The sequence below is a fragment of the Lampris incognitus genome, chromosome 19 (genome assembly GCF_029633865.1).
Source record: "Lampris incognitus isolate fLamInc1 chromosome 19, fLamInc1.hap2, whole genome shotgun sequence".
In the NCBI taxonomy this organism is placed as follows: Eukaryota; Metazoa; Chordata; class Actinopteri; order Lampriformes; family Lampridae; genus Lampris; species Lampris incognitus.
The window spans coordinates 17,382,869-17,401,443 of record NC_079229.1 but is presented as its reverse complement, the minus strand read 5'-3'; the positions used below and the strand labels follow the sequence as shown (position 1 = coordinate 17,401,443).

General features: G+C 44.3%; 1 protein-coding gene across 1 annotated transcript in view; it reads left to right on the top strand.

Moving 5' to 3' along the window:
• ctnnd2a (catenin (cadherin-associated protein), delta 2a) overlaps nucleotides 1–18,575 on the top strand; it is a 315,513-nt gene that overhangs the window by 289,619 nt on the left and 7,319 nt on the right. The window contains exons 19-21 of the mRNA XM_056299200.1: nucleotides 7,773–8,022; nucleotides 10,539–10,658; nucleotides 15,112–15,165. Coding sequence (XP_056155175.1) covers nucleotides 7,773–8,022; nucleotides 10,539–10,658; nucleotides 15,112–15,165 — 424 coding nt within the window. The remainder of the gene's footprint in view (nucleotides 1–7,772; nucleotides 8,023–10,538; nucleotides 10,659–15,111; nucleotides 15,166–18,575) is intronic.

Sequence of the window (18,575 nt, the reverse complement as noted above, 5' to 3'; positions counted from 1 at the left end):
GAAAAACTCAAAGGGCCTTAACTCTCCCAATAAAAAAGTAGCCTCATTAGACTTACTAGCAAGAAATAAGGTTGAGTTAGGTACGCTCCAGGAGACACATCTACTTAGAAAGGATGTCAGTAGACTGGAACCCCCCTCCATAAAGTGTGTGCTTCCTCTTCTGCCTTTTTTTTTTCCCAGGATTTTTTCCCCCCTTTTTCTCCTAGTTGTACTTGGCCAATTACCCTACTCTTCCGAGCCGTTCTGGTTGCTGCTCCCCCCCCCCCCCCCGCCGCCGCCGCCGCCGAGCTGGGGAGGGCTGCAGACTACCACATGCCTCCTCCAATACATGTGGAGTCGCCAGCCGCTTCTTTTCACCTGACAGTGAGGAGTTTCACCAAGGGGACGTAGCACATGGGAGGATCACACTATTCCCCCCAGTTCCCCCTCCCCCCTGAACAGGCACCCCAACCGACCAGAGGAGGCGCTAGTGCAGCGGCCAGGACACATACCCACATCTGGCTTCCCACCCGCAGACAGCAGATATGGCCAATTGCTGTCTGCAGGGATGCCCGACCAAGCCGGACGTAACACGGAGATTCGAACCGGCGATCCCTGTGTTGGCAGGCAATGGAATAGACTGCTACCGCTATGCCGCCCGGATGCCCCCTCTTCTGCCTTAAATAAAACAAAAATGGGTAATAATACTAACATGTAAAACACTTCAAACAGCCATCATTGGTAAAGGGGGTGATGAAGACGGTAGAGTTGCGTTATTAAGTGTATATATAATGCAATAAAAGTGGCATTCGTCAACTTAGATACACCAAACACATATGAAGGTCTTTCTTTTACTCAGCATTGGCCAGGCTCTTGATTTTGAATTAGTAATCGGTTCTGACACGAATGCCATACTAAATCAAAAATTGGACGAATCAAGCAAATCATACTCTAAGCTACAAAAAAATGAAACATTAAATCATTTACTTTCTGAAATTAATCTTAGAGATGTTTGGCGGGCACATAATCACACATCTAACGATTCTACTTTTTATTCAAATAGGCATAAATCTTTTTCAAGGATAGATTTCATATTTATGTCTGCATCCCTTATGTCTTTGGTTCATAACATAGAGATAAAGCACATGAGCCCAACAGACCATCATGCATATAAATGTCAACGGGTGATTACTAATTTACCTAAAAGAGCCACTGGCTGGTGGCTCTGTGAACAATTTGAACTGCAACTGGCAGAATTTTTAAAGATTGATACTAGACAGTCAGTGGATGATGCTAGGTATCTCTCAATAAATGGCTTACTAAGAAATAATGCAATTTCATACTCCTCTAGATGGAATAAAGAGCAACTTCAAAGAATACATGCATTATAAACTTCTATATCTGGCCCAGAACAAGCGCGGCAAATAAATCATTCTGAACAAATAGCAAAGTCTTTAACTACAAAAATTAAAATAGAGCTTAATCTATCACTAACACAGACCTAAATTTGTTGTACATAAAACTAGACTTACTCATTGATTTTATGGTAATCGCCCTCGTCATCTTTTGGCTAACAAATTAAAAACACATGACCAATTTATGAATATAGCATCTATTATATCAGAAACTGGGACCACGTTAACAGACCCTAAGTTGATTAATCACAAATTTTGTAACTTCTATAGACAGTTGTGTATACTTCACATAACAATTCCTCAGTTTCAGAAAGAGACAATTATCTTGAGAAACTAAATCTGACTTCACCATCACTGGTGGAAGCTTCTATATTAGGGGCTCCTTTAGCTCTTGATGAACTGTAAACATTAGTTAGCAAAAATGAATAAGGGCAAGTCACCTGGAAGTGATGGAATTCATCCGGAGGTCTATTTAGAATGTTGGACCCTTTTTAGGACCATCGCCGCTAGAGATGTTTAATACGGCTATTCAGAAAGGATCTTTTTGAAGAGATATAAATACAGCACTGATAACACTTCATTTACAAAGGACAAGGATCCAACCAATTTTGCGTTAACTACCGCCCCGTCTTTACTAGATGCAGATTTTAAATTATTTTCAAAGATGCTTTCAAGCCATCTGGGGAACTACTTGCCTAAATTGAGTCATCCGGACCAAAGTGGATTTGTCAAGAAGCACTTATCAGCTGACAATTTACATCATCTATTACATATTCTGGATGCTTCTGATAATCTGGCATCATCAGCTATATTGTCAGTTGATGCAGAAAAGGCCTTCGACTGATGAGTTGTCTTTTATATGGTCCATACTGAATCATATGGGCTTGGGGTCAATTTTATTAACATGGTAAAAACCACTTATGTGAACCCTTCAGCCAGTGTAGTCATAGGTAACATACGCTCTCCTCCCTTTGAAATAAGCAGGAGCAGTCATCATGGAGATCCAATCTCATCAATGTTATTTATCTTATCACTGGAGCCATCGGCACGGTCCATTAGGTTATCTCCAAGTATCACACCACTAAATATAAAATCTACCCAGCAACACATATCATTATTTGCTGATGACATCCTTATGTTTTTTTCCTGATATAAAGCACTTTCTTCCATACATCCTCAATATCTTCGAACAGTTTAGCTATGTCTCTAGTTACAAAAATAAACTGGACCAAGTCCTCTCTATTACCTTTGAATCATATAAGTAAAGATGAACATGCAAATTGTAATATCTCGGTAGTCTGTATTTGCATCTTGAGAAAAGAACAACCTCTAAGAACTATAGTAGAACTCTTAACATGATCATACTTTATTTGGAAAGGGGGCGTCTGGGTAGCATAGCAGTCTATTGTGTTGCCTACCAACACGTGGCTCACCGGTTGGAATCCCTGTTACCCCCGGCCTGGTCGGGCGTCCCTCCAAACACAATTGGCCGTGTCTGCTGTCTGTGGGTGGGAAGACAGATGTGGGTATGTGTCCTGGTCGCTGCACTAGCACCTCCTCTGGTCGGCCGAGGCGCCTGTTCAGGGGGGAGCTGGGAGGAATAGCATGATCCTCCCACACGCTACGTCCCCCTGGCAAAACTCCTCACTGTCAGGAGAAAAGAAGCGGCTGGCGACTCCACATGTATCGGAGAAGGCATGTGGTAGTCTGCAGCCCTCCCCTGATTGGCAGAAGGGGTGGAGCAGTGACCGGGAGGCTCGGAAGAGTGGGGTAATTGGCCAAGTACAATTGGAAGAAAAAGGGAGTGGGGCGGAAGCTTGATTTGAAAATATGGCATAATTTACCCATATTCCTATCAGGCAGGATCTTAATGATCAAAATTAATATGCTTCCTAGAATACATTTCTGTAGTTATGTTACCTATGGCATGCCCTCCAAAATATTGGGACAAAATATGTAGTATTATTACTAGGTTTTTATTGAGGGGCAGACGCCCAAAATTACAACTGGCCAACCTAAAAAGATAGAAGGAGTTACGGGGGGCTATCAGTACCCAAATTTTTTTCTCCTTTTCCCCCTTTTTTCCCCCCAATTGTACCTGGCCAATTACCCAACACTTCCGAGCCGTACGGTTGCTGCTCCACCCCCTCTGCCGATCCGGGGAGGGCTGCAGACTACCACATGCTTCCTCCGATACATGTGGAGTCGCCAGCCGCTTCTTTTCACCTGACAGTGAGGAGTTTCACCAGAGGGGTGGAGCGCATGGGAGGATCACGCTACCCCCCCCCCCCGAACAGGCGACTGATTAGAGGAGGCGCTAGTGCAGCGACCAGGTCACATACCCACATCCGGCTTCCCACCCGCAGACACGGCCAATTTTGTCTGTAGGGACGCCAAACCAAGCCGGAGGTAACACGGGGATTCGAACCAGCGAGCCCCATGTTGGTAGGCAATGGAATAGATCGCCATGCCACCCAGACACCCATAAGTACCCAATTTTAAATTGGATTTACAGGTTCTTACTTTTCATCCCTTAATAAATTCATTTAGCGGCAATACTTGAACTCTGTGGCTCAATATCAAGAGAAATTTGGTGGCCCCAGTTCCATTGAATGACATTTTGTTTACAGATCTTTCTGTTAGAAAACATAGACTAATAATAGCTTATGTAATTCAAAATTTGCAGAAAATAGAAAAGCTATATAATTGGGAATCTAAATGGCATGCTAATATGATATTTTATGTTGGCTTATTAAAATCTGGAAGACAATATTTTATCTCACCTCAATGGTATGATTCAGGTATATATATCCTAGCTTAGGAGACATTATGAATAATTCAGGTATACATAACCTAGCTTAGGAGACATTATGAATGACACTGGTTTAACAAGCTTTCAGGATTTGAGGGAAACAAATTGTCATATATTTACAATTATGTTCTGCTATACGGGCTGTAAGTATTTTGAGTGACAGACAATAATGGATTTAATTAAGAAACTATCAGGTCTAACTATAGGACATGTCTCTCTCTAAGACACAACACTTTGTTAGAACATACACAGACTCCATTAGCGATAATAAGAAAATGGAATAAATACTGCTCTGAATCGTCTATAGACTGGCCAGAGTTTGGAGGAATGCCCATCATTCTTCACAAAACCCAAATTATAAACTAACAAACCTAAACTTCATATATCAAACTTATTTGACACCAAAGCGGCATTTTATGATGAATATAACTACTTCTCCAAACTGTACCCTATGTGATTTGAATCGAATGGGGACGTTTCTACATCTATCATGTGGGAGTGTCCACCAGCTAGAAGTTTCGGGGAGCAAGTAACAAAACGTCTCTCTGAAGCACTTGGTTTAGAGATAGACTGCTCTGCAGAATGTATACGCTGTTGAACGATGATTCCGGGCAGAATTTTATCCATACTCAAAACCAGCTGTTGCTATCAGCATGCACTGTTGCTAAAAAAGATGTTGGTGGTTAGGTGGCAACCACTGCACATTCTTTCCATTCGTTGGTGGGATCAGTCTTTAATAGAGATGTTATCCATGGAGTGCTCTGTTGTTGTTAAGATGAACGGGGCAGGCCAAGTTATGCTCGAGGCTACGATGGAGGCACCTTATTCTTATCTTGTTTCTTTATTTACTTTGCAATGCACTTTTAGGAAATATCCAGGGGCATCCGGGTAGCGTAGAGATCCATTCCATTGCCTACCAACACAGGGATCGCTGGTTCAAATCCCCATGTTACCTCCGGCTTGGTCGGGCATCCCTACAGACACAATTGGCTGTGTCTGTGGGTGGGAAGCCGGGTGTGGGTATGTGCCCTGGTCACTGCACTAGCGCCTCCTCTGGTCGGTCGGGGCGCCTGTTCGGGGGGAGGGGGAACTGGGGGTAACAGCGTGATCCTCCCATGTGCTACATCCCCCTGGTGAAACTCCTCACTGTCAGGTGAAAAGAAGTGGCTGGTGACTCCACATGTATCAGAGGAGACATGTGGTAGTCTGCAGCCCTCCCCGGATCGGCAGAGGGTGTGGAACAGCAACTCGGATGGCTCAGAAGAGTTGGGTAATTGGCCAGATACAATTTGGGAGAAAGGGGGGGGGGGGTTTATGGAGTGATCAGAGGTGCAGGTTTCCTTTATTTTTCTGTGTCTTTTACTGTCTTAGTAACAATGGCATGGCTGTATTACAACCAAAATGTTAAGTTATGAATTTGTGAAGAGAAAAAAAAGTATTTATTTTATTTGTTTTACTATTTCTGTTTTATTTATTTACCTGTCTCAGTACACTCGTATACCTATGCTATGTTATTGACAGAGGTCACTTGTTGATGTGCTCATGCAAACTTTGTGGAAAGTAAAATAAGTAAAAAAATTGGTTACAAAAAAAATTATGGATCTAGGAGATGTTCACACGATTCATTATTGTGAAGATAATACACTGACTGAAGTGTGTGTGTGTGCCCACATGCTCTCGGAGAGTGAGAACATTAACCTTATATGTAGTAGACTTGCCTAAACACTGTAAATTGGTCCACCGTGGTTTCTTCTTTTCGCCGTGATCCCTGGGCTGAAAATGTTTGTAGAAAATATTGACTTTGGTTTCCTTCCCAGAAACTGCAGAGACACACACACACAAGCGTGCGCACACTCCTTAGTTACTTGTTTTCTTTCTTTGTTCGATCCCTCATCCAGCCATTATTTGAATGTCAACTTCTTTCATTTCCAATCTGTATGCTAGCCTTTTGCCAAATACCACATGACTCACACTTTTTATTGGATTCTCATTGTGTGTGTGTGTGTATGCGCACGCGTGCGTATGTGCATGTGCGTGCACGTGTGTGTGTGTGTGTGTGTGTGTGTGTGTGTGTGTGTGTGTGTGTGTGTGTGTCAGAGGATTTGTCTCAAACTAAAGTTTTCGGGAGTCAATCAATCGTCTTTGTTTATTATGCATGTATAAGGGGCGGCACGGTGGCGCAGTGGTTAGCGCAGTCGCCTCACAGCAAGAAGGTCCTGGGTTCGAGCTCCAGGGTAGTCCAACCTTTGGGGTCATCCGGGGTAGTCCTCTGTGTGGAGTTTGCATGTTCTCCCCATGTCTGTGAGGGTTTCCTCCGGGTGCTCCCGTTTCCTCCCACAGTCCAAAGACATGTAAGTCAGGTGAATCGGCCGTACTAAATTGTCCCTAGGAATGAATGTGTGTCGTCCCTGTAGCCTGTCCAGGGTGCCTCCCCGCCTGCTGCCCAATGAGACTGCTTGGATAGGCTGCGGCATCCCACGACCCCGGTTGGGATAAGCAGCATGAATAATGGATGGACGGATGGAGATATATATATATATATAAAATCCAGTGAGTCAGGTAAATTCTTAATGAGACAGTACAAGCCTGTTTCATGCCATAAGCAACCATCAGCTGTCAATAAAGCTACTCGGGAAAGACCATACCATTAACTGCCTCGTCATGCACATCACGTACACAACGTCCAGTGGAGAAGGGAGAGGTGCCTACGTTCAAAAATTCAAAAACACATGATCACTAAGGGTCCAGTGGGGGGGGGGGGGGTTTGTCTATTGGTATGATTTGTTTATAATTACAAAATAGGTGCTTATGTCTATGTCTGTAACTGCTGCCCAGTTCATTCCTGTTATTCAACGTTGACATTTCTGGTTTGCAGATGATAAAATATTTTTCAGTTAGACATAGGTTGCACATTTTACTACTGGTTGAATATGCTTTGTTCTTTGAGAGGATTTTCCAGGTGGTTGAATAATTAATGTTTCTGTCCGCCAATGACCAAATATAACGGCTTAAAGATGTCACATTCTTTAAACGGTTGTTTCTAAAGCTACATATGAAAGAAACAACTGAAAAATGTTTTATCATTTGCAACCCGGCTGGAAACGATGACCGCTGCCCCTGACGAGGCAAATTAACTACCTCCTAACCATAACACTAAACCTACCACTACCTATCCTGTTGCCAATGAAATACTGTAATTCATATTCAAAAATCTGAGGGGAAGTTTCTCAGTGTCGTCAGTGGAACACCCATCACATCGCTATACATACGCCCAAGGGTACCTTGTGTGTCAGTACAGTGATGCTTTGTCAGTCACATCAATATCTGATGCCAGGGGATGAGAATGTGTTGATATCTTTTTTCTAAAGAAGTGTAAACATCTAAATCCAAGTTCACAGTTCTGCTCACAAGACAATTTGCACTGAATGAAATCTGACCAATGTCTATCTTTCTTATCTCCCACTCATATGCACACACACACACACACACACACACACACACACACACACACACACACACACACACACACACACACACACACACACACACACACACACACACACTAGGTAAATACGCCATGAGAGACCTGATCCACCGGTTACCAGGAAGTAGTAGCAGCAGTAACAACAACAGCACCAGTGGAGGGATCACTGGAACCACAGGCCCTACCAGTAAGACCATGTCAGACGATACGGTGACTGCCATCTGCTGCGCGCTGCATGAGGTCATCACCAAGAACATGGAGAATGCCAAGGCCCTGCGTGACGCTGGTGGCATTGAGAAGCTCATTGGCATTGCCCGCAGCAAAGGAGACAAGTAAGTTGGCCAGAATCCTTCAGACCTCAAATTCCAGTTCATTGGTATTGGGGGGGAGTCTTTTCGGCATTTGAGCTGACGTCAGCAGTGTCGAACCACTTAAAGGCAGTGAGCACTCGCGGCTGCAGAACCTTATGTTCAATATTTTATGTCATAAATTAGCACTTCAAAAAGACACACGGCTGTTGACAAACACGTTGGTTGGGCAGCGATCGCACCTTCGAGTTTATGGTTTCAGGATGCTCCCTCTCACCATCAGACCGCCCTTTTACTCCAAGATGATGCTTGTGAAAAAAGACAGAAATGCAAACTTTCATATTTTTATTCTGACTGCAGACCTGTTAAAACAGGTGGGAAAAAAATCTTTGGAAAAACTTGAAGTGAAAGTTATCCCAAGTTTAATTCAAAGACGTTAAGGGCCTGAGCCACTAAGATTTGCACTGGCGCAAACCATCTGTGTGCATTAAAGTGTCTATCCAGGGTGTCTGGGTAGCGTAGCGGTCTATTCCGTTGCCTACCAATACAGGGATCGCCGGTTCGAATCCCCGTGTTACCTCCGGCTTGGTCGAGCGTCACTACAGACACAATTGGCCGCGTCTGTCGGTGGGAAGCCGGATGTGGGTATGTGTCCTGGTCGCTGCATTAGCGCCTCCTCTGGTCAGTTGAGGCACCTGTTCGGGGGGGGAGGACTGGGGGGAGTAGCGTGATCCTCCCACACGCTAATCCCCCTGGCAAAACTCCTCACTGTCAGGTGAAAAGAAGCAGCTGGCAACTCCACATGTATCAGAGGAGACGTGGTAGTCTGCAGCCCTCCCCGGATCGGCAGAGGAGGTGGAGCAGCGACCGGAACGGCTTGGAAGAGTGGGGTAACTGGCCAAGTACAATTGGGGAGAAATCTATCCATAGTTACTATGGTGGCACAATGAGCCGTTAATGTGTGTATTACAAGAATACAAAAAGAGTCAAGACTTTTTTGTGTGTTAGCGTTGATGCACATGCATTCATAGGAGTCCCCATTCGGGGGCAGGATTACGGAAATAAACCACCTAGTGCCATTTACCAAGCCTGTCAATGGTTAAATGAATGATAACTGCATATATTATTTCATACATTTGAAAAACATCTTAAGTCATCAAGTCAATGTTTCATTTCTAACACATATTTACTTTGGCCAAACTTTTGTCCCATGCTGCTTTTTTGCATAAACCTGTAAAAGAAAGAAAGAAGATGCACAGCAGGCTGTCTTGTCTACATTGAGCAACCATGAGGTATCAGAGTTGCTGTGTATTGCATGTACTTACAGGTGACCGATGCCCTTATCTATGCGCATAGGTCTACGTTTTAATAAATTCAGCTCTCGTAGCTTTATAGCTGCCACTCACAGGAAGCCTGAGACCAGTAACAAGTGATGCAGCGAATATAAAACTCTGCTTGCTGTGGGACGCCAGTCAGGTTGTTCTACAGGTTGTATGGTTACCAGCAGGTCAAGTATAGTCATGACTCTTGAGATTGTAAATATTATGTATTAATGTGTTGTTATGCAGAGTGCCTCATATTATTCAAGCGAATGTGCTCTCGGGGCAAATGTGTCAGCGAGATGAGTTAAGAATCTTTAATAAATCAAAATTTTCAAGTCAGAATAGTTTTACTCTAATGGTTACCATGTCCTTATTAAATCATGGTAGATTCACTGGCTAGACATAGTTTCTATCAGCAAAGCTTCTCACTGACACACACGGGATATACTATGATGATGTTAACAAAGTGTACTGCCACAGAAACAGCGGAGGTTAAATGCTTTACTTTGGGGCATATAGGCGTGTTGAAGGGCACATTTGTCCAAAATCGGTTTCAACATGTAAGCCAAGCAAACGGAATTTAAATTAGCTCTTATCTTTGTAGAGGCATTTTAGATGTGTTTTCCAGCACTGACACAATACGTGAAATTCCTCAGTCTAAAATAACGTGATCTAGATTGGGATCTTCTTGTGTGTAGATTACTAGTGTTGTCTTCTTGGTTTGATTTGTGACCACATTGCAGATGGCATCCCCCATGATGCTATCATGCTGTACTTACAAAACCTCCAATACCTGTGTCCTGATACTGTGTAAACTGTCCACATTGGGAAACCTTTAAAAAACACTGTGCGGGTCTATGCTTTGTTTGAAAATGTTCTAATGGTGAAGCAAATGATAGACAAGCATCCCTTACATTTGTCAGAATGGCAGGGCATTGGAATTGACTCAAATGAGAGTCATTTTTCAGGTAAGTGGCTGAAAGGGTTCCATTAGCATAGCAGAGAGGGTGATTTTAAACTCACCCAGAAACACTCTACTTTGCCCAAGGAAAGTCATTTTTCATACCAAAGAGCAATGGCCCTCACCAGCCCACACGCATTTCCTTTAACTGGAAAAAAACAGACTTTTGAAAGAAGAACAAATATGGTGACAGTGGAAGAAGGTGATCCACATGTTGCCCATGAGAATTGATCCCCCCCCCTCTCTCTCTCCACCAGACATTCGGCCAAGGTAGTGAAGGCAGCTTCTCAGGTCCTCAGCAGTATGTGGCAGTACAGAGACCTCCGCTCCCTCTACAAGAAGGTATGGACCGGCTGTATGTGTCAGGCACACAGACTATTTCACTTACTATGTTGTGGGTGGCTCCTGTCCTTCCTCTCACACCCCCACACCTTACTCTGCAGTGAATGCCTTACCCAGTCCCTTATACTCTTTAAAGGAATCTCAGCCAGCTCAGAGCACACGTTTACCTGAGAATAGAATAGAATAGAATAGAATGGGTTGGACGGGAATAGAATGAAATGAAATAGAATAGAATGGAATAGAATAGAATGGATGGGAATAGAATGAAATGAAATAGAATAGAATGGTATTGATTAGAATGTTAGGGGTCGCCACAGCGGACGACCCTTAACGGGAGCAGCCGAAAGTAGTAGTAGTAGTAGCAGTAGCAGATTAGAATGGAAGGGAACAGAACTTTACTTTACAATCAAAGCTGGAAATTTGTCTCATCTCAGGCAAAACTCCAACAATAAAAGCAGGAAACACAGTTGAAAACCTTGTCAAAAACATATACACACTCAATGGCATTATCACCACACATCCATAAAACACACACAGAATAAGCTGAAAGAAGAAGAAGTGTGTTATGGGGAGAGTATCTCATGCAGGTTTCTTTTTGGCTGTCAGTGCTCTGAAGCATCAGCCTGAGGGAGGCAGTGGAAAAATAAGTGAATAAGTAAAAATCCAGGGTGAACTGAACTACTTTAACATGTTCATACAAAGAGGCTATACTGAGTTAACAAATGTGCAAAACCAGGAACATTAACCCTAAGAGAGGGTAGACGCATTGCCGCAGGCTCGTTTTATTTGATTTCAAAATGCACATCATGTTTAATTTTGACTATAAGTTCCTTTACATTAGGTAACATATTAAGGTCACAATTACAGACTACTCGATTATCAATTTACTCCTCGACTCCAAAAATTACAGGTCGTCTAGCGGAGCAGTGGTTTCTCCAGGCCACCACTACCACAATGGGATTAACAGGTTGTGATTTCGAATGGAATAATGCGATTATTGTCTCGGGAGTAGAACTGTATGTTTTACAGAGGAGGCATTTGAGAAAAGCCAATATTGTTTCTTTGTTGAAAATTCATCTGAACTGTTTGTACGATGCGTTTCATTTCCAATCCTGCCGTTGGCTAAGTGTCCACATCGCACTACACCACTATAGGGTTTATACATGATTGCCAAGGCAGGAGCTGTAGGGCTGCAGCTTCATTACCAAGAGACAGCATGCGGTCGTCTGCTGTGTGCGTATCATCACACTGCAAAGGAGCTGGTAGCTCGTCTAAAGCACCAGTAAACCCCGAGAAGGGTTAGATAGCTGACAGGGGCTGAAAGGAAACCCTATATTATACTGTTTATTCAACTATAATTTGTTGGGAGTCCAGCCGTTGATGCATGTGTGTGTGTGTGTGTGTGTGTGTGTTTAGTACATATAGGCATGTGTGTTTATGTGCTTTCAACTCGTGATCAGTCATAACCATATCCAAAGAAAAGAATAATGGGTTGTCTGCCTGGCACCATTGGAGCCAAAGTCATGTTTACAAAGGCAGAAGGATCAATAACGTTGTGTTTGTCTCCAGTCTATTGTTTTTTTTTAATTTATTTATTTTGGCTTAGCCAGCACCTACACATGCCTACACAAGGCACCACATGCCCTCACAGCGCCGTTTCATCCATTACATTCTACTGCAGATGTCGTCTCACTGGCTTGCGCTGATGCTCACAGCCACATAATGTAGCATGGCAGCAAAAACTAATAAAAGTTGGCCAACAGGTAGCTCCTCAAAAGCCAAACTGCAGCTTGCAGCCCTACTGCTAGGTTAAATTAGAAATTAAAGTTGAAAGAAGTGCCGCAACCCGGGCTCGAATGTAGCAACCAACAAAATGTGACACATGAAAAGAAACGACTTGAAGAACTTAGGACAAAATTAAGGGCGTCCGGGTGGTGTGGCGGTCTATTCCGTTGCCTACCAACACGGGGATTGCCGGTTCGAATCCCCGTGTTACCTCCAGCTTGGTCGGGGGTCCCCCAGAGTAGGCGCTGCACTAGCGCCTACTCTGGTCAGTCTGGGCGCCTGTTCAGGGGGGGGGGGACTGGGGGGAATAGCGTGATCCCCCCTATGCACTACGTCTCCCTGGCGAAACTCCTCACTGTCAGGTGAAAAGAAGCGGCTGGTGACTCCACATGTATCGGAGGAGGCATGTGGTAGTCTGCAGCCCTCCCCAGATCGGCAGAGGGGGTGGAGCAGCAACCGGGACAGCTCAGAGGAGTGGGGTAATTGGCCAAATTCGATTGGGGAGAAGAAAAAAAAAAGGAATTTAGGATGAAATGAAATGAACCAATTAAAGAAAGGGAACTAATTGCACCCGTTTGTCAGTAGTATCGGCATTGTTAGTGAGTGTATGAGCATGGAGTAAGGTATGCTGTAAATGCATTTGAGAATGTAAACTGAATTAACAGTGCAAAAAATAACTGCGCCAATGAAATGTGTGCAGCAAGCAAGAGACACTTCTGTGCCCGGCATTTTACCATGAGACACAACAAGCCCTGGTGTCATCTGTCCTGTTTGCTATGCTTCATAAGGATCATAAATAGAATGAGCAGTGTGTGTAGTAGTCCTAAATTGTGGCTGTCTTTAAAGCAAGCACACACACACACACACACACACACACACACACACACACACACACACACACACACACACAAACTCTCTATAATCCCATTCTCTCTTACTCACACATGCACATTTCCATGCACAAAAGACACTCAAAACACCACCGTCCTCTTTTATTCTGTCCCTGTCATCCTAAGTAGATCTAAACATACACATGCATCTGTCTCTCTCTCTCTCTCTCTCTCTCTCTCTCTCTCTCTCTCTCTCTCTCTCTCTCTCTCTCTCTCTCTCTCTCTCTCTCTCTCTCTCTCTCTCCTCTCTCTCTCTCTCTCTCTCTCTCTCTCTCTCTCACACACACACACACACACACACAGTCTTGCTTTATTGTAAGTCATGATGATGTTTCTGAGTGTCTGTCACTTGTGAAGAGGGCTTTAGAAGCCAATGCTTCTCTCGATCATTTGGAGCAATTACCCTACATGTGGATGACGCAATCCCTGCTGTCATGTGAAGATACTAAAAGGATGTAATGCACTGACATAAGGGGACCTGGGCTTCCATGAGAGTGTTTCTGTACAGCTTGCTAGTCAAACGGGAAAACAACAGAAACAAGTCAATCATTTACATTTGAACTGCACTGCACGTATATGATAACAATAATAATAATCATTACATTTATGTAGCGCTCTGACTGAGTGCAGCCAGAGTGCCTCACAGTGAAGGGGGGGAAACTTACCTCAACCACCACCAATGTGCAGCACCCACCTGGGTGATGCACGGCAGCCATTTTGTGCCAGAACGCTCACCACACATCAGCTTGAGGTGGAGAGGGAGGTATAATTGAGCAAATTACACGGAGGGATGATTAGGTGGCCAGATGGAGAGAGCCAGGTTGGAAATGTTGCCAGGACACCAGGGGAACCCCCTACTCTTTGTGATAAGTGTCATGGGATCTTGAATGACCACTGTGAGTCAGGACCTCAGTTTAACGTCTCATCCAAAGGACGGCATCTCCTACAGCACAGTGTCCCCATCACTGCACTGGGCCATTGGGATTTTTTGTTGTTGTTGTTTTTTAATCAGGACCAGAGGGAAGACTGCCCTCTACTGGCCCATCAACACCACTTCCAGCAGCAACTCAAGTTTTCCCAGGAGGTCTCCCATCCTTCCTGTCGAGCCAACGCCAGGTGGTGAGGATGGGCTCCAACACCTCTGCGCCTATGACCCTCAACACAGGAGCCCCCCAGGGCTGCATCCTGAGTCCCCTCCTCTACTCCCTGTACACGCATGACTGTGTGGCCACACAGTTTGCTGACAACACGACAGTGATGGGCCTGATCAACGACGATGATGAGACGGCGTACAGGAGAGAGGTCAACAATCTAACAAAGTGGTGCCAGGAGAATAACCTCTCTCTCAACATCGACAAAACCAAGGAGGTCATTGTGGACTACAGGAAGCGAGGGAGGAGGCTGGACCCCATCACCATCAATGGAACTGCTGTAGAGAGGGTCAAGAGCTTCAAGTTCCTCGGTGTCCACATTACCGAGGACCTCACCTGGGATGAACACACCAGCCATGTGGTGAAAAAGGCACAGCAACGTCTCTTTCACCTCAGGCGACTGAAGATGTTCGGCATGAGGCCCAGGATTCTATGGGTCTTCCACAGAGGCCCAACTGAGAGCATCCTGACTGGATGCATCACCGCCTGGCATGGGAACTGTACTTACTGCCCACAACCGCAAAACACTGCAGAGGGTTGTGCGGACAGCCCAAGACATCAGTGGATGCGGGTTTCCCTCCATCCAGGACATATATACAATGGACGCTCTGTCAGCAAAGCCCGTAAGATTATCAAAGACCCCAGCCACCCCAGCTATGGACTGTTTCAGCTGCTACCATCAGGCAAGCGGTACCGCAGCCTCAAAGCTCGGACCAGTAGGCTCCAAAACAGTTTTTTCCACCAAGCGTTCAGGCTTTTGAACAAGAACATTAAAGACACTAAGCCTGTTGCCGGACTGGCTGGTACTCACCTATGGTCTTCAGCGGATCATCAGTTTACACACAAACACAAACACACAGACGTAGCGTGGCATACACAAACACACAAAAATACAAACAACTATATACACATATGCACATTATTAAGGCTGGGCCTAAACACACACACACACACACACACACACACACAGAGCACCTTACATACACAACACAGTATTATTATTACTGCTTTTTTGTTCTGTTTTGTTGGTATTTTTTACTATTGTTGCTGCAGTGTTGAGGAGCCAAAACACAAGAATTTTACTCTCTTGTACTTGTACAATGAAACGTAACAAATAAAGAATCTTGAATTTTGAAGCCCATACCTGCTTAGTTTCTGTCATTTGGCAGAGCCAGGGTAGACGTACATGTGTGTGTGTGTGTGTGTGTGTGTGTGTGTGTGTGTGTGTGTGTGTGTGTGTGTGGACATGCGTTCATGTGTGGTGTCAGCTGGACATTTATGGATATATTAAACAGGGGACATTCTGTCTCTGCACATTTGGCGACTGTGTGTCGCTGTGGGATGCAGCTTCTTGCTGTGTCATACCTGAGTGGACAAAGTCACACATGACAGAAAGGCAGAGGTCTCCACAATGACCCTGTCGCACGTGACAGACAACACATACAATTAGAAGTATTGGCACATTAGCTCAAATGTGATCCTTCTTTCTTTGGCGTTACAGTTAGGTTGGATGATAAGGAAAACCATCTCGGGACCTTCTAAGGCTTCAGCACACCTGCAACATAGGTTTTCTAGTGTATACAATGCAGTTCTGATGAGGTTTACTGTTAAATTGCCCTATGTCATTCATTTTTTAAATACTGTTTAAGGTGGACACCAGTATCCAACAACAATCAACATCTTACAATCTGTCTCTGCAACCTGTCTCGAAATGAGTTAATGGATCTTTTGTTTCAGTAAATGTAGAATCAGTATACCTGTGAAACTGCATCGGAAATCAAGTGAAATTATCTCGTTGCCCAGCCGGCATTTCATATCTTCCTGAAATTCATATTTCAAGATTTAGTACCAAATGTGGGGATTTTTACTATAAATATGTTTTAAATTAAGCTCACCATCTTAGTAACAAGGCTTTCATCTGTTGATGTGGCCACATCAGGACAGGCCACCCCATGGCACAGATGTGTCAACATCTAATTCTGCCCTGTATGCCTCCCTTGATTCCTCATCCTCTGCTGTCATCCCAAATATTACATATAACACCATCCCCGAGTGGCCCTTCCAAGCCTCATCTGCTTCACACTTCTTTAAACACTGCTGCTGGATAGAGTTATAGTCAGACCGCGAGAAGTGAGGAACACTTGCTGTACACAGTGGATGTGTTATTACTGTTATTATTCTCCTCCCGACCCACTTCCTGTCAAAAGACCACTTATCCTTTACAAGACTGTCATTTGAGAAAAAAATCTTAAAGCTGCAGTAGCCAACATGAACATTCCAATGCAAAACCTTCCACCTCTCTGCTGCATCGTATCACTGCTAAGCCCCTCACACCAGACGAGCATGGGCATATAATTCAAATGTGTACAACCAGGAAATGTCAAAGCGAGACTCATGAAACTGGTATCGTAGTGGATAATCTAGCCATGTAAATTTTTTTTTTTTTCAGTGAATGTCTTATTTACACTAATATTGTTCATGTGAAGCAGCCATTCGAGCTGGTCTTGTTGGGTTTTAGGGTTAGGGTTACAACCACAAGTGACCAGCTGGGCACGGCGGAACCGAATTGATCACATTGCTCACATTTGTTCTAAAAATGCATCTGCATTTGTAGAACAGCCAATAGGAATGTCCTCTCTCTGAAATGAGCCACAATTGGCTAAAATCTTCTGTCCCGGGCTAGATTTTTCTAAAGCCCGAATACAGAGCCAAGAGGAGGTGCAGAAGTCTAGTTTTCTCTCAGACCACTTGAATTACAATATGCTGAAAGGCTATTATGGAATTTTTGTCCATAAAAAAACTACCTACCCCAGCTTTAATAGACTTTAATAGATCAAGGGATAAATACACACAAAGTACATTCATAAAACATATCTAATTTCCTACATACATATCTTCCTTCATGCATATATGTAACCCCTTCTTCACTGGCGGGCAACGCCAAGCACATTTAAATAAGACAACATCCTAATGCTACCAGTTACTAAAGTGTTACAAGAAAATCCAATGGCGCAACAGGATCCTGAGTTCTCAGCGGTGGAATGGTGAGCTGGCAGAACCTCCTGTGTACTAGTAGGCTAGTGCCACTAATGACAATAATAGTGATAAATGATAATAGAAATAATTAACCAAGATATTTATCAGTGTAGTAGCGCGGTGCCTCCACTGAGAAAATACTACACTTACCTAAGGCTAGTGAATGGTGTATCTTCCCAGAATTTAAACAAACCTGTGGTTAAGGCAGATCGTGTAACTCTGCTGTGTACTGAAGTACCGTACATGCTTATTACCAGCACTCTAAAAGTAAATGAGCTGCCAATACACCCGAAATATAATTAATAATAATAGGATTTATTGGATAATAATGAGAGAGAGAGAGAGAGAGAGAGAGAGAGAGAGAGAGAGAGAGAGAGAGAGAGAGAGAGAGAGAGAGAGAGAGAGAGAAAGAGAGAGAGAGAGAGAGAGAGAGGAAAAAAAGAGAGTACCACACTCTGGTACTGTTGATCAACTAAACAATTAAAATTTCACAGGGTGTGACAACCGTTCACAATAAACAGAAAGAAAGTACCAAAAGAATACAAAAATACCCAGCGCTTTCTGTTGGGGCCCGTTGGTGCACATTAAACCAGTTCTCTGAGCGCAGGGCAAGGCAGACACCCTACGATGCCAGGCGAAGACACAAAAGTGCGTGTGTGTGTGTCAGTATAAGTGATCTGTCCAGGTTACTCACAACCCAACGCTCCCACGACCGGGAGGCTGTGTGCAGTCCAGAGGATGGACGGCGCTGTGCTAGCTGTCAGCTCCCCGGCAGGGCCTCCACCGCAAGATGGCACAGGTCGCAACGTTCCGAAAACCCCGGCGAAGACAATGGTCCTCCGGTGGGCAACAAAGCAATCTGGCGAAAACAAACCCCACAGCAAGCACACGACCGTGGGCCAATCGCAACCCTCCAGTCCTCAAATGCGGGCCCAGTACACGGCTATGTACAAAGTCTCCGCGAAACAGGCACTCAAACGGGGCCGCAGAGAGAGATAAAAAATGGGACCTCTCTCCTTGGAGTCCTGCTGCGAATTCCCAAGCTCCTTCCTTCCCGCGAGGAGATCGACCGTTGCGACCCCCGCGATTT